Source organism: Syngnathus leptorhynchus, chromosome 6, assembly GCF_054491065.1.
Source record: "Syngnathus leptorhynchus isolate UIUO chromosome 6, UIUO_Slep, whole genome shotgun sequence".
Classification (NCBI taxonomy): domain Eukaryota; kingdom Metazoa; phylum Chordata; class Actinopteri; order Syngnathiformes; family Syngnathidae; genus Syngnathus; species Syngnathus leptorhynchus.
The window spans coordinates 420,849-436,008 of record NC_141200.1 but is presented as its reverse complement, the minus strand read 5'-3'; the positions used below and the strand labels follow the sequence as shown (position 1 = coordinate 436,008).

At 51.6% G+C, this 15,160-nt stretch overlaps 2 protein-coding genes across 6 annotated transcripts; both read right to left on the bottom strand.

Moving 5' to 3' along the window:
• Positions 1–249: 249 nt before the first annotated feature.
• aass (aminoadipate-semialdehyde synthase) lies at positions 250–9,473 on the bottom strand. 5 transcript variants are annotated; one of them, XM_085913701.1, is made up of 24 exons: positions 9,381–9,473; positions 7,735–7,964; positions 7,448–7,624; positions 7,177–7,261; positions 7,026–7,093; positions 6,426–6,572; positions 6,281–6,359; positions 5,959–6,086; positions 5,527–5,675; positions 5,331–5,453; positions 5,105–5,216; positions 4,933–4,992; positions 4,373–4,440; positions 3,262–3,383; positions 3,057–3,186; positions 2,802–2,912; positions 2,630–2,738; positions 2,428–2,568; positions 2,184–2,351; positions 2,015–2,110; positions 1,818–1,933; positions 1,572–1,660; positions 1,274–1,450; positions 250–1,205 (listed from the first exon to the last, which is right to left on the bottom strand). In XM_085913701.1, the coding sequence occupies exons 2-24, from the start codon at positions 7,957–7,959 to the stop codon at positions 1,078–1,080; spliced, it is 2,808 nt and encodes a 935-aa protein (XP_085769827.1). In that variant the 5' UTR covers positions 7,960–7,964; positions 9,381–9,473; the 3' UTR covers positions 250–1,077. The 5 variants fall into 5 exon arrangements, with proteins under 5 accessions (XP_085769827.1, XP_085769823.1, XP_085769826.1 ...); XM_085913697.1 differs by having other exon boundaries at positions 9,314–9,408; XM_085913700.1 differs by lacking the exon at positions 9,381–9,473 and adding an exon at positions 8,301–9,175.
• Positions 9,474–9,608: 135 nt separating this feature from the next.
• Positions 9,609–14,400, bottom strand: fezf1 (FEZ family zinc finger 1). Its single transcript, XM_085913707.1, has 4 exons — positions 13,540–14,400; positions 12,401–12,535; positions 11,895–12,027; positions 9,609–10,790 (listed from the first exon to the last, which is right to left on the bottom strand). Exons 1-4 carry the CDS (start codon positions 14,332–14,334, stop codon positions 10,513–10,515), a joined length of 1,341 nt encoding a protein of 446 aa, XP_085769833.1. The 5' UTR covers positions 14,335–14,400; the 3' UTR covers positions 9,609–10,512.
• Between the last annotated feature and the right edge of the window lie 760 nt (positions 14,401–15,160).

The following is a 15,160-nucleotide window of genomic DNA, read 5'->3' as shown; positions in this document are numbered from 1 at the left end:
CAAATGTCTGATTTTGATGATTGGCAAATATAAAAACAAGGAAAACAAGTTTGAACTAATGTTTATGAAAACATAAAGATCTGTTGACAAATATTAATATTGATTTTAGGTTCTATTTTTACTCCCCTGACCACACAGGCTTTTTTTCTTCTTTCAAAAATGACCGTGCCAGTTTTTTCCTTTTAAAACCTGTGAGCTCAAGGCTCAACCTTGACCTACCTGTAGGCTGCAAAACAGAGCTTGCAAATGCACAAATATCTGCGGGATTTTATTGACTTCAAACATTTGGTGTGCGGCAAGACAAAGCAAAGAGGAAAAAACTTTCAAACTAAAAGCAGCAGGGCTGACAATCACAACACATTGCGAGTCAAATAAATACAAGAAGAAAAAAGCAAGTGGGGCGGGCGAGCATTTGCAAATTCATGTTGCTGTCTCCAATTAAGGCTTCTTTCCACTTTCGAGTCATGAAGCTGCCCTTTGACCTCATCTACATCACAGATGACTTTTGCTTTACCTCGTTGACCCGCAGGCAAATACAGCAAGACATAAAAACAACAAACGATGCTTCTCACAAGTAAAATCGCCACGGCACGGCACGTAACATCCTCGGCGCTAGCTCAAAGCAAAATGGCCGACCTCCTGTTTCATTTCAGTGTATGAAATTTGCGACTTGCTGATTTTTCTAAACTTGCCGAGGAAGTGCAAAGGAGCCGAGCTCTCCTTCAATTTCAAGGGGGGCTGCGGAACTGGCTGCCCCGATTCAAAACGGCCCACCTCAGTGAAGGGTTCCCTGAGAGTTTTGGACACGAGAGTCCCGTGACGGCCGACGCGTCCCCCCGACAGGTGAGGCTGGAGGTCAATTTGGATTTGCTGAGCTTTGACTGAGTGCAAAATGGCCGACTTCCTGTTTTCTTTCAGGCGTGAGAATTTCTTGTGAACCTTCCAGGGGTGGCTCTAGTTGACTTTGAGAAAGATGGATCGTTCACAACAGACTTCAGAAGAAATGTTGCACCCCCAACAAAGCGAGCGATTGGTCAGAAGGAGTGTAGCGAAGGGCACGGCGCTGCGCGGATGACGTCATCGGGAGGATTCCAGCAGGCTGCTGGCCGTGGCCACGTTGAGGCCTTCGTTCTTGAGGCGCTTCAAGACCGGCACGTAGATCTCCTTCCTCATGGGCAACAGCACGCCCCTGGAAGCGATCTCACCTAAAGAGGCAAAGCGCAAATCAAATCACCTGGCTAGGCCGCCCGTCGTTTGCGCTTTATGGACAAACCGTCGAGGAGCATGCGGGCGACGATGGCGGCCGGGTATCCCACGCTCTTGGCCATGGCCGAGAATCCCCCGACCTCGCCGTACACCACCAAACTGAGGCGTTTGCTCTCCAGCTCGCCCGTCGGGTGGCGCAAGCCAAAGTCGCTGAGCAGCACGATCATGTCGCGCTCGCCGCTGCCTGCGCGCACAAACGAGTAGCCATTGTTGACACGAGACCAAAAAAAGTTGTTGGACTGCAACGAGAACAAAACCAAAGCGCGACCGAGAACTAGACCCGAATCGAAGCCGGAGTGGCATACCGTAGGAGAGTTTGGCTTCCAGATGTTTGCTGAGCGCAGTCAGGAGGCTGTCGGCGTGAGGAGCCGCGTCGTCGTTCAGCATGCCGAACCTGAACACAAGTCCGCCGGGTCGACCGGGGTTAGCGCGCATTACCTTTGTGTCTATGAAGCGGCCTTTTCTATTTGCCACAAGCGGGCCGGGCCCGGCGAGTCTCACAAAGTCAGATGAAGCCAAATTGGAAAAAGCGCAATATTTGCGGCGTTTACCATTTGAGGGCGTCCATGCTGCGCTCGTCGCCATCGAGGCGCTGGCGGACGGCGGCCCGGAAGGCCTCGTCCGGGGTGTCGGCGGGCAAGCCCATGGCTTGAGTCACGAGAGCTCTCTGGGCACACGGCGGCGGGTGGGCAGAGTCAGTCGGCGGGGAGGGGAGGGGCGGCGGGAACCGGCGGGAGACGCCGCTTACCCAGGTGACGGCGGACGAGGCGTTGGCCAGCGCGGGGTACGGCTCGTTGTTGATCAGGCCCACTTGGACAAAACTGCGCATGGCCCTGGAGAAACCCTGCGAGGCGCGACAACGCTCTTACTGCCTCCGCTAGCGCCGTGACAGCCAAAGCGGTTTGAACCGAGCTGACCTTGTAGCGCAGCGTCCCTCGAATCAGCGTGTGCACGTCGGGGATGTCGTAGAGCTCGGCGTACTTGGTGCTGTCGCGGTTGGGATAACCTTCCAGGTTGAGGCCGGGGAAGAAATCCATGGGCCGGACGGCGTCCATTAGACCGCCGCCGCCGGGGATCTTCACCAGCTGAGCCGCGCAACGCCCAAACATTTTGTCCGCCGCGTGGATTTCGATCAGGGCTCTTTCAAACGACGCTACGTACCCGGTTGTCGCAACGGAAGACGGCGGGGCTGACGGAGGCCAGGAGAACTCCCGAAGGACTCCAGCTGAACTTATAGCGCAGAGGATTGTCGGAGCACTCGGGAGCCGGGAGCCCGCCGCAGTACGACACGTACGACTCCACCTGCGCGGGGTCGCGCAAGTCAACCCACTTGATACGCCCGGCGGGCGCGGCGCCTACTCACCGTGCAGCCATCCGCTTTGGCCTGATCGATGCACTCCATGGCCAGCAAGTGATCGATGCCGGGATCCAAGCCTATCTCGTTGACCAGGGTCACGCCCGCCTCTTCCGCCCTGAAGCACGCAGACCAGTTGAAAGCTGCCCAAATGTGTGTGTGTGGGTGTGTGTGTGTATACCTGGCGTGCAGGTCGCTCACGGCCGGGCTGAGGTAGCTGGCGTTGACCATGTGGACCTTCTTGTCGATGCAGTGTTTTGCCACCAGGGGGTGGAGCACATTGGGCAGCAGGCTGCCAAGGGAAAAACAAAACCTGCTAAGCAATGATTCACGCTACACAGAGCCTCCCTCCATTTCGGTCATGGGTGTGAATTCATTGGCTCGATGACACGCTAAGCGTCTCGCTCGGAGTTAGCCGCACGCTACCGGGTCGCACCTGATGACCAGGTCGTGGTCTTGGATGAGCGAGACGAGGCGCGCCTCCTGGCTGCTGACGTCCAGCATGACGGGAATGGTGTTGGGGTATTTGGCCGCCAGATCCTGCGCCTGCTTCATGCACACCGACGCTAAAGGCAAAAGCAAACTTTGGTTGCGGAGAAAAAAAAACGGCCACAATCAGAGTCGGCGGGCGGCTCACCCACCCACGGTGAGCTGCGTCTTGTCGCAGCGGGTCAGGTACTCCACCACGGGTCCGGAGACGTAGCCGGAGCCCAGCATGAGAACTCGCTTCATGCCGCTTTTGCGCACGATCTGAGACTTTTCCCTGGTCACAGCGCACCGAGACACTCACACTCGGGTGCTCCCATGCAAAGCTGAGCGTACTTTGCCCCAGAAAATTAGAGATTAACCGAGCCACGGGACATTTTTGCCAAGCGGTGGCAAGTCACATGACTCCTGCGTGCATCAACTGCGCTTGGTTTGATTGATTCCGTTGCCACTTTGATGGCGGGCGGATAAAACACTTGACGCCCTTGTGCAAACGTGTTGGTTTATAGTGCAGAGCCAGAAAGCGCCCCCGCCGCCCCGCCCCTTTTCTCGGACGCAATGAGGCGTGCGCTGGTCCCTGCCGGATGATTACGCTTGCCGACAATAGGAGCCGGCCGCGAATTAGAGGGGAGGCGTCCACCCCGCTGACCTTTGCTCTTGTTAACATCCATCCCAAAAGCCCCCCGGGAGTCAGCAGACAAGCCCGCTCTCATTAGCGCGCCGCTAATTGGACGCCAGCAGCCGCGGCGGGTCCGAGCGAGCGAGCGAGCGAGCGAGCGAGCGAGCGAGCGAGCGGGGTCGCCTCGTGCGCCTTCATTAAAAATTCAAGAAAGCACAAGACGGCGACTTTTTTCCTCTCACATATGTGAAGGAGGAATTAAGATTAAGATTAACCTTGGATGGCTTGTCTGGACAGGCAAAAAAGATCAATTAGAATGTCTTAAGACACGCTGGCCTAAATATGAACAAAAAGATGGAAATGATTATAATCATTTGGCACTGTGAAAGTAATTAGATTACACGCACAAAAAGACGCCTTTCATTAAAGAGGACAAGATGCACGAGCACAACGACACAGTCTTGTCTTGGCCCGCCCGCCCCCACCCTCTTTCTTTCTTTTTTTTTTTTTTCAAAGCGCTGCAACCTCAATATGCTTTTGTTAGCATTTCAAATGTAAACAGCCGAGGATGGATAATCATCATCGTTGTCATTAAAACGTGCATTGTGTGTGTGTGTGTGTGCGCGCGAGCGCGCAAGGCATCTTACCGTTGCTCTCGAAGCTTTTCGATGTACTCAAATTTTGGCGTCAGGGCTCCGTTGGAGGTAATCACTGCCTATATTCAGCAACAATGACAAACCAAAAACAAAAAATGACTTGGCACGTCTCCGACTTGTGGGCGCAGCGCAGCAAACGGGAACAAGCTGATCATGACACACCTATGAAAGTCATTTTGTCTCGTAGCAATAGATATTCCATCAAAGAAACAAAAGATTTCATTTATTTTATTATTATATATTCAATTCGTATATTTATTTTCATTGATATGAAATATCTCATTTATTTTTATTGAGTCAACCTTTTTAATTGTGGAGAATAAAAAGCAATTTGCCAGTGTCAACAATTGACATTCTTTTCAGCAGTTCTAGCAAAATAGATCAAGAAAGTAAAAAACAAAATGATTTTGGAGCAATTCTCTTCAAAGAATAAATATGTATTTTGAAAAATGGTTTGGGCATATATCCAAAACTATCAAATCAAAAAATAAATGCAATAAGTTTTAGACAGCACTGCATTATGATCATAAATCATAAATGTTGCGACTTACGTCTCGGACTTGCGGGCTGAAGTCCTCCTGGTCCAGAGGCCTGCTGGCGTCCGACGGCAGCTGAGGGACACAACGCCAGGCGGCCGCCTCGTTATGGAGCGAGCGACAAAGCGGAGCGGGCGCTTCCCCTCTCGTCTCGTCTCGAGCCGTGCCGGCCGCTTTCCTCACTCACCATCTCCCAGATGTACGGAAAGAGGCGGTCGCCAAAGTACTCGGTGGCCTCGATGGGCAGCTGAGCCGGAAGGTTGTCGATGGAGCACATCAGGATGCCGTGGCCCTCCACGCTGGCGAGGGCAAACGCGCCGCCGTCAGCGCTCATCGGCTTTGCTCCGGAGAGCCATCGAGGCCCGCCCGCCTGCTCGCCCGCCTGCTCGCCCGCCTGCTCGCCGGCCCGCTACCTGTCGTGGTCGATGTGCTGATCGGCGTCGTACATGCAGAAGGGCTTGTCGATGGTGGTGCACTCGGTCATGAACTGGATGGAGCCGCCCGCGTCGGCCGAGATGTCGCAGATGGCCAGCAGCCTGCCGCAAATCGGCCTCCTCGCTCAATCTACGGCGACGGCCAAAGCGGCGACGGCCAAAGCGGCGCGCTTACTTGTGCGGCAGCTCCGGCATGCCCTCGCTGGCCCCGCCGCCGCTCCGCGTGGGTCGGAGCAGCTGCTGGGCGTCCAGCCGGCGCAGGAGTCTCGGGGTCTGAGGCTCCCAGTAGATGCCGTTGATCAGGCAGTTGGTGTATGGCGCCACCTGTGGACACGAGCAGTACCGCGTCTGCGCGTTAGCGATCCCGCTTGGCGCGGTCACAATGTCGCCGTAGCGCAAGCTGACATTTTGGAGCCACATCTGCCGTTAGAAGAGGGTGTGCACACTTGTGCAAACGCATTCTCAGGTAAGTTTTTGGGTTTCCTTTTTTTTTTTTTTTTTTTTACATTCCATTTTTGTTCAATAAAGGATTTGGAACCGATTTATCTTTCTTTTCCTCTTCTCACTGATGATGTCATAATAAGTGAGAGCGCGCGAGTGTACTGACGCTGGTTCGGAAGTGCGAGGTGTACAGTTCTGGGTGGTTCTCGTACTCCAGGGGGTCATAAATGCCGTCGCTCTTCCTCATCAGGTGGTGATGACGACTCAGCACAGTGGCGTACACTTTGGTCATATCTAAACAGCAACGTTAACGGTCAGCCACATGCTATGTGCTAAAAACACAGCAACAAAAACATCTCAAGTGACAACAACGCTGCTAGCCACGTGCTAATCGCTAAAAATGTTGTCGATGCCCGCAAACAACATCGGCGTCAACCGCACGTTACAGTTAGCTTCGGGTTCGTAAAATAGGAACGATAACTTTGCACCTCCAGTTTCACAGACATCCTTCAGCTCGTGAGGCTCAACGTACTCCACGGGAAGCTCATTGATGATGTCCTGCGCCCCCTGCGAGAGATATCGCGGACGACGTGACATTTCAAACCGGCGCCGGCATCTTTTTCCCCGACCTACCTTGGAGACGTTGCCGGTTCCGGTGAAGCAGAAGGTGACGGGACCTATGGACTTGGGCATGAGGCCCAGGGAGATCTCATAGCCGCAGTCCCGCACGGCCTGGATGGCCTGCGAGACGTTGCGGTAGTTGTGCGCCATGCCGATGTGCTGGGAAGGCACGCACGCACACAGTCAGCCAGCCGGCCAGCCAGCCACCCAGCCAGCCACTCAGCCCGCCAGCCGGCCAGCCAGCCAGCCAGCCAGCCAGCCAGTCGGCCCGCCAGCCGGCCAGCCAGTCAGCCAGTCAGCCAGCCAGCCAGCCAGCCAGCCAGCCAGCCAGCCCGCCAGTCAGCCAGTCGGCCGGCCAGCCAGTCAGCCAGTCAGCCAGCCAGCCAGCCAGCCAGCCAGCCAGCCAGCCAGTCAGCCCGCCAGCCAGTCAGCCCGCCAGCCGGCCAGCCAGTCAGCCAGCCAGCCAGCCAGCCAGCCAGCATCACAGTGCACTCATGAGCATTTAGCGCTTAGCATCACGCCGGTGGTCCGCAAATTCCAAAGCGTACTCGTGATGGGAATTTAGCATCACGCTGTCATACAAACACGTAGCGAGCGCGTTCAGGGGTTTACCATGAAGGGGGTGTGGTGGCCCAACGCCAGGAAGCGAAGACCCAAACCGTGTAAAATGTTGATCATGCCTGAAGAAAAACAACAAAATCTTTCCACAAAAAGACGCTAATGACAATGCTAATCATTGGAATGTTTGGGGGCGTATTCGTACCCGCCACGCCGGCCCACTGACCAAACGCCACGATGCGAAAGCCATTAGGGTCCACCATCTTCTCGTAGTCGATCAGACGAACCTCCTGAAAACACAAAGCGGCAGCTCCGGAATGAGTGCTTTTATATCTCGATTGCCATGGAGACTCAACCTTTCCGTTTTTCTACATTCGTTGAACGTATCCAGGAACACGAAACGATGGTTCTTGTGAGTGAGAAAGTGACTAAATGGATGAGAGCAAAAGCGCCAACGTCCAGGCCGTGCGCCTCACCTTCTTGAGCAGGTCGTCCAGCAGCCCCATGTTGGCCTCCTGCGCCTTGATGGTGTGCGAGAAGAAGGCATAGGTCTTCTTGGGGATCACCTTCTCCTCGGGCGGCCGCTTCACGCCCAGGATGAGCGTGGCCTCCGAGATGTCCTCCTGGATGACGGCGCCCGCTTTGGCGTAGAGCTGAAAGGCAGGAAGCACGTAAGCGGAGGTCGCGGCGAGCCGGAGGTGCCGCTCGCTCACGTTCCATGGTCAAAATAGTTTGATTTGTGAGTAAAGCCTTCCCGTCTGACCTTCTCGTGGATGGCCCTGCGGTTGGACGGCTGCACCAGGACTTTGATTCCGTCTTGCGTGAGCTCGCGGACGTGGCGAGGGGCCAGGGGCGCCCGCCTCTCCCACGGGTTGATGTCCTCCCGCCTGATGGCCATGACGGCCCGATGGTGCTCGTAACGCCGCTGCCCCGGCGACCGGCTCGGATTGGGATGCCTCCGACCCTGGCGACTCAGGAAGCGAAACATGGCTTCTGCTCACAAAAGATGGAAAACAACAGATGAGCGTTTCCAGGAAAAGTTTGACTTGATCCTGTTCCGTGCATCAACAGCTCCCGCCCGATGTGTATTGGTCAAACTTTGAGCTAACCTAGTGGAAATAGCACGTCACGCCGACCTCGTGTTTTCAGGACTCAACAAGTCAGTGCGCGTTAGTGGCCGTATGAGATTGGAAACCGCGTCTGTCTCAACCTGTTGCACGCACTGATTACGTCGCTTAGCTAACGTCCGTCCGTCCGTCCGTCCGTCCGTCCGTCCGCCCAGAAAGCACAAGTAAGTGAATTGAAAACAAAAGAGAAAGTCAGACGAGCCTTTTCTCGACGCGTGGACAATCCGAGTCGCGACGTCCGGTGGGGTCCCGGAAAGTAACAACACACGCAACACAAGCTACATTGGTGCCAAAATACGAAGTTGCTCACCAACTTGTCAGAAGCCCACTGGAACCAGAGGTTCAGCTTTGGAAGCCCGTGGAGCAAAAAACAACGGAGGACTTTTTCGCACAGTGTCACTCCGAGGTTAAACCCGGAGAAGAAGATGGGTCACGTAACGGTCAGAGCGAACATCATTTTCCGGTGACGCTTTCAAAACAATAGCAAGTTTTCTGCTCTTGGATATTAAACGTGAGTTGAGTCTTGTTCGCTACTTTTATGAGCACCACGTGAACAACTTAGTACTTAAATGTATGTTTCGAGCTCTTCGAAGTTATGTCCAAATTGTAGTTGAAAGAATTGGGAGATTTTTATCTTGAAGGGAAAGCAGAATCCCAACGTTTCCGGGATTGGAAGACCGGCAACTGGGAACCTTCCTCGTGTGGAATGACGTCGCGTTTGACTACTTCAGGGAACTCAAGAGAGTGGTAAATCAAGCGTGACTCCTCCACGCTCTAAAAGTCACACTACTAACGTTCATGTTTCACGTGAGTTGACATTGCTTAGGAGTCGTCGCACTTGGGCCATTTCCCCGCCCTTCTTTCAAATACAAACATTCGCTACAAAAATGAAACATGACAAAAATGTTCTGTCATTTCCGGGGTTTCGAGAATGCCTCGCCCTTGAGCCTCTATCGTGGGTCAAAAATGGAGGAGTCTCATTCTAATAACCCAAAACAGACGTGGTTGACCTGAGTTCAACCTCTAGTCTCGTATTTCACAATCACTTGGAAAGCACTTGCCGCTGCCTGCACCATCGTCAAATTGCTAAATCACACGCCGTTAAGGAGCAGAAGCGATAGTTGTCAACCTTTACGTCACAGCACCCGAAGTACCCGATGATACGTACATTAAAAAAAAAAAAAGAAAGAACAAACATTATGAATTATGACTTGCCGTCAAAGCTCACTCGACTGTGCCAGTTATGGCTTTGCATCAAGAGAAGACTCTTTAACTTGCTCACCGTGGTACGAACCGACGCGCTTCCGTGACAGTCGTTAAAGGGAAATGCATCAGTATTTACATCAAGTCATACATAACGTGTTCATTTAATCATTGAGTTGGACTTTTTTCCAATGCCAAAATGTGATGCCAGCAATACAGAATATTGGAATCAATTCAAAAGAAAAACATCATAGCCTTAAGTGACACTTAGTAAGCATCGAGATTGATCGTGCTGAATAACAACAAAGACTTTTATTTAATTGAACAATTAAAACATAACAGAATCCAACAGTGCAGACACTTTCTCGGGAAAAAGAGGGAGGGGACACTTTCAAGTACCGAGAACTAAAAAGTTGCAAATGCAGCTTCCAAACAAAGTCTTCAATGGGTCCTGATGTCATAGCACTTTTTGTCCAGCAGGAGCAGTAGTGTCCGAAATTGGACAGCAACCATGCTGAGCCTGAGAGCAAGTCCAAAAGGAAAGAGAGTCAAGACCTCAAGAAGTTAGCCAAACACGCCAATGCGCATCAGTGGCGCTCAGCCGGACCATCCCACTACCGTGGGGTCAGAGGGGAAAAGAAGACCATACAACAGGAGAGTACTTTTGATAGATCCAAGAAGCTTTGGCCTGGGCTCTGGGAGGAACCTTGTCCAACACTAACCAAGAACTTGAGGGGGAAATTTGCCCGAGCAGTGGCAAATCAATCATCCATTCCAGAAACTGCTTGAGTTCACCTCATAGTTTCTTGGCACTCACTCAAGCGCCCGTCAGTCAAATCCAAAGACGTCTGCTGATGCAAAAGGCTCGATGTAAGGGTTAGCTAAAAAAAACAACAACAACAAAAAGGAGCAGGAAGTGGGCGTGGTCACGCCGTGTGTCACGCATTCTGGCCATTTGGCAATTGGGAACTTGACAAAAAGTGACTGCTTTGCTTTTTTTAATTAAGGAGGTGGTCTAATTACACCTCCATTTTCTTCTGTTCATTTTGGGTGTAGTTCCATCGTTGGCCACTAGATGGTGGCACATTATTGTGATTAAAACTGTTGGGCCTCTGAAGGGATGACTATTTCAATCGAATCGTTCGATATGGCGGAATGGACGCGGTCCGATGACTTTCTGTGGTTTTGAATGGCGAGCCCGCGTGCGGGGCTCAGGGCCGCTGCGTCGCCACAGGCGGCGGCGGCGAGGCGGCGGCGGCGGCCCGCTGGATGGCCATGGCGGCGTGCTCGTGCAGCTTGCGAACGTGCTTCTTGAGGTCGAAATTTCGGCAGAAGCCTTTGCCGCAGGTGGGGCAGGTGAAGGGCTTCTTGTCGTTGTGCGTGTGCATATGGAAGGTGAGGTTGTAGACTTGGTGGAAGGCTTTGCTGCAGATGGAACACTTGAACTGCTTCTCGCCGCTGTGCGTCAGCTTGTGATTCTTGTAATTGCCTGCGGGGGCGCCACACGCACGTCAATGGACAGCAAATGGCAATGGCTCCATTTTTTTCTATCACTTTATGATAAAAACAGAAAATTCTTTCGAACATTATTTCTCCTGCCGAAAATGCGCCAACGTTAATCGAGGGCGATCTGTCGGCAAATGTGCAAAAATGTTAATGGCCATCTGGGGGCAGTATAAGACAGCGAAATGGATGGAAACTCCTCTCTCAGCTCATCGCTACGGCACTAATATTAGTCATGCTACACAGACGAAATGACTCAAGTATTATATGGTCTCTCAGTTGTATCTTTTGTGTCAATTTAAGGGGTAATTACATATTATTATTATTATTACTGGCGTTTGTTTTGTGGTGACGTTGATAGTGAAACGTCAAGAAAGAACGTTCAGCTCAAAAATGACCAGCCACGCCATCCCTTAATTGTAAAAGAAAAAAGGATGCATCAGTCTTGAGAAGAGGATGCTGTAGTTACCACGGCGACAGCGCAACACCTCCTCGAGTGCCTTGCAATAAATAATAATCATCATGATACAATTATTTTGGGAAGTCAAAAGTTCATCTACAAAATAATGTCATTTCCATTCATGAGTGGGGGAGGGGGAGCCGGAAGGTCACTCAAACACCCATCCACTTTCTGGACATTAATTCATTTATTTATTTATATTATTTATATTCAGAGCGTGTGTGAAAAATTCCGTCGTATTTTTTTAATTAGTTATATGCAAAACGTTTGTTGCCAAGACCAAACGTTTTCTAAAAAATAAAATGTTTCAAAACCTATGGACGTCCAAATTTGTGAAAACATCTACATTAAAGGATGTACTTGTGTATGTTGAAAATATACATTTATTTGAAAGTTATGGAAGACAAAATGTCAATGGACTGTTGTTGATTTTATATTGGTGGCTTGAAATATTTGAACAACATTTCAATACTATTTACTTGATGATCACAGAAGAAATAATTCACTCCTATTGCGAGTTAAATCCGATTTTTTGGGATGTTCACAGTTTTCTTAATTCCGCTTTCTTTTGGACTGCTGTTGGAATTAAGAAAGCCGCTGCAGCGCGCGCTCGCTCGCTCGCTCGCTCACCTTTCTGGTGGAATCCTTTGCCGCAGAACTCGCAGACGAAAGGTTTGTAGCCGGCGTGGATGCGCGTGTGCGTGTTGAGCGTCGAGCTGCGGTTGAACGCTTTGCCGCACTGGCTGCACTTGTGAGGCTTTTCCTGCACGCAAAACAACAACGACAAACAAAGTCACACCGGCGCACGTTTGCACAGATTTGCGCGTGCAACTTCCCTGAGCGCCCAGCGTTTTCAAAATCAAAATGATGAAGGTCATGCGATGATGTTGGTTCGCCCGCTAATATGACAACGTGCTCCCAATTACTCGTTATGACATAAATTGAGGACTATCTGTTTAATATAGAAATGAAGCAATTTTTCACAGCATGCAGAAAACGAGAGTATGAACGAAATGCAAATCCGACCGCGCAGAAATATGTGCTATATGTTATTTTATTCGATTCCAAAAACCTAACTTTCACGAATAACACAATTACGCGCGCGCGCCGTGCATGCGTGCGTGCGTGCGCTTTACCTGAGTGTGTATAATCTTGTGTCTGCAGAGTGTACTGGCCTGCCTGAAACCTTTTCCGCAGACTTTGCAGACAAACGGGCGCGCACCCGTGTGCACGGGCATGTGGCGAGTCAGGTTGTAGTGCGCGTTGAACACCTGAAACACACGAATGTGCATGTTTTTTTTTTGTTTGCACTGTTTAGAAATTCATTCCTTCTCGTCGTGCACATGCGCGGCGGACGTGCAGCCCCATTTGAAAATGATGTCCAAAAATGTCCGCATGCAGCGCATCATTTAGGAAAAATTGCGGGCCACCTTGTCATGTTAAAATCAGCACATTTTCACAAGTCGCGCATCTTGAAAATCACACCGGACACATTTCAAAGCGTTGGGAAATGAATCAAATTCAAGATTTTATGCATTCAAGAAAAAATATTCACACATGATGAAATAGCAGATTTTTTAGAATGTGCTTTTTAAATGTTTTTTCCCACAAATTACATCGATGAAATTACAAATGAAACATAATTGCATATTAACAAATAGTTCACATGCATGGTTACATTCAATGAAATAGTCTAAAGACATATTCCCCACTTTGGAACAATATAATGATTTGACAACGCACATCAAACATCAATCCAAGTGTTTCAGCATGTCCCTTTTGAAAGAAATAGATCGACGTGTAAATAAAGGTCATTTTGGACACTTTAAAGAAACACTTCTGACATTTTTTAACAGGTCAAACATTTTCAAAACGTCGAAATTCATTTTGTGTTCGGCGTGATTCTTCGAAAAAGAAGAAAAAAAATGTTCATTTACACCAAAACAGTGTTTGGCTTATTTAAATTACAAACATCTTTTTTGGCCAATTCTAGAATTATACACACATGAAAGATATTTTCAAACGTTGGTTAGACACGCTCGATGTGGCTATATATATTATTATTATTTTTGAATAAACCTTGTCTCCAAAAGAATTTTGATTTTTTTTGTTGTCGATGGGCCATGCTTGCGTATACGCACGAGCACAATCATCCAATTCCTTTTTTAATCCAATTCGTTACGAACTAAATTGACATCACAGAAAAGCCAAAGAAATATTTTCGAAATGAGAATATTATTCCTAAAAAGAAGTGGCGTGCAGTGACGTAACTTACTTTTCCGCAGACTTCGCAGGTGAACACTTTGGGTTTTCCTCCAGCGAGTCTCGCCGCCGCTGCCGCCGCCGCCGAGGACGACGACGACGAGCTCTTGAGAATCCTCTCCCCAAAGTCGCGCTCCTTGATGAGGCTCTGCAGGTGGTTCTGCGCAGCCTGGTAGGGAAGCTGGCCCGCTTTGTGCCTGCTGGACAGCAGGTAGGAGGCCATCGGGTGCAGGTTGAGGAGCCCCGCCGAACCGGCGTCCCCGGCACCGCCGCCGCCGCAGTTGAGGTAGCACACGGTACCTCGTGACGGGAACGCCGACTGGGTCACCACGCGGGGCCGGAAAAGTTTGTAATGGCCACCGTCCGGCTGATTCCGGGCCGGCTCGTCCTGCTGGCCGGCGTAGTTGAGTCCGAACCCGAGCAGGTCCGTCGCTGCCGGGGGGACGTCCGCGGTCAGAGCCGCCGCCGCCGCCGCCTCCGGGCAGCCCTGGTGGAAGGCGAGCCGGTGCTGCTCCGCCGCGTAACCGAGCGGAACCAGCGGGATCATACAGTGCAGCGATGACGGGCACACGTCGGGAAGCCTCGCCGGAGCCGGCCGGAACCAGCCGGGCAGCGGCACGGCCCTGGGTTCGGGCGTCCGAGCCATGATCCGCTCGATGGAGAAGGCCAAGGATTTGGCGTGCGACGACGAAGTGGAGGAGGAAGAGGAGGAGGAGGAGGAGGAGGAGGAAGAGGAGGCCGGCGTCGTGGCCTGCTTGCCCGCGACGGCCGGGGGCGCGCCCGGCATGCCGCGGCGGCGCGCGTCCATGGAGCGTCGTCACTCAGCGGCCCGCCGGGAGGGCCATCGTCGACAGGCCTTTCTGCTGACCGGGGTTCGAGCAGTCCCCTCCCCTGCACCCCCCCTCTCACCCCCCCCCACCACCCACCCTGCACCCGCTTATTGGCGCTCGATAGTGGCGTGCGGAGAGCCGGGACCCCAGCTCGCTCGCTGGGATCGTTAGCACGCACCACCAGCGGAACCTGAGCCGATCGCCGCGGCGGTTCTCCTCGCTGCTATTGACCAAGAGCAGCAGCAGCCGCAGCCGCAGCAGAAACAGCAGCAGCAGGAGGCGGCGGCGGCGGCGGAAGATGACGAGAAAGAGAAAGAAAAAGAAAAAGAGGAGGCGTGGCGCTGCGCTGCGGTGCGGTGCGTCGCGCGGCGGGACGCGGACTCGAGTGAAGGACTTTGCTGCTCTCCAGACCCCTTGTGCCTCCGCGTGACGTCACCACCCCCAAATCGGGTCATGTTCGGACCAGCAAGAACCCAGCCGCAGCACGTGACTCACGTACGTACATTTCATTTGCATGCGGACCTGTCACTAACAGCTCTTGCAAAATCGGAACCAAAAATAAAAAAAGGCATTGCAACAAATAGCAGCAATTCGTTGAAATATGTTTTGATACCTATAAAAAAGTTCCAATTATTTGACGCACACCGATATCATAATTTAACAAGTCAATTTTGAAATCATTTAGAAAACGCACATGCCGCCATCACCTTGCACGCTATGCGATCGATATCGCGCATTGTAGTCCAAGTGAATCTTTTCGATGAATGACAAAAAAAACAACAACAAAAAAAGCGCCACAATTTG

Coding starts and splice junctions, on each gene's coding strand:
- aass (XM_085913697.1), bottom strand. CDS start 9,353: ATGCAAAGCCATAACTGGCACAGTCGAGTGAGCTTTGACG. Junction 6,360..6,425: donor GAACCGGCAACGTCTCCAAG/GTAGGTCGGGGA, acceptor TATCTCTCGCAG/GGGGCGCAGGACATCATCAA. Junction 2,111..2,183: donor GAGGGACGCTGCGCTACAAG/GTCAGCTCGGTT, acceptor CGCGCCTCGCAG/GGTTTCTCCAGGGCCATGCG.
- fezf1 (XM_085913707.1), bottom strand. CDS start 14,334: ATGGACGCGCGCCGCCGCGGCATGCCGGGCGCGCCCCCGGCCGTCGCG. Junction 12,536..13,539: donor CCTGCGAAGTCTGCGGAAAA/GTAAGTTACGTC, acceptor CGTGTGTTTCAG/GTGTTCAACGCGCACTACAA. Junction 10,791..11,894: donor CAAAGGATTCCACCAGAAAG/GTGAGCGAGCGA, acceptor GCGCCCCCGCAG/GCAATTACAAGAATCACAAG.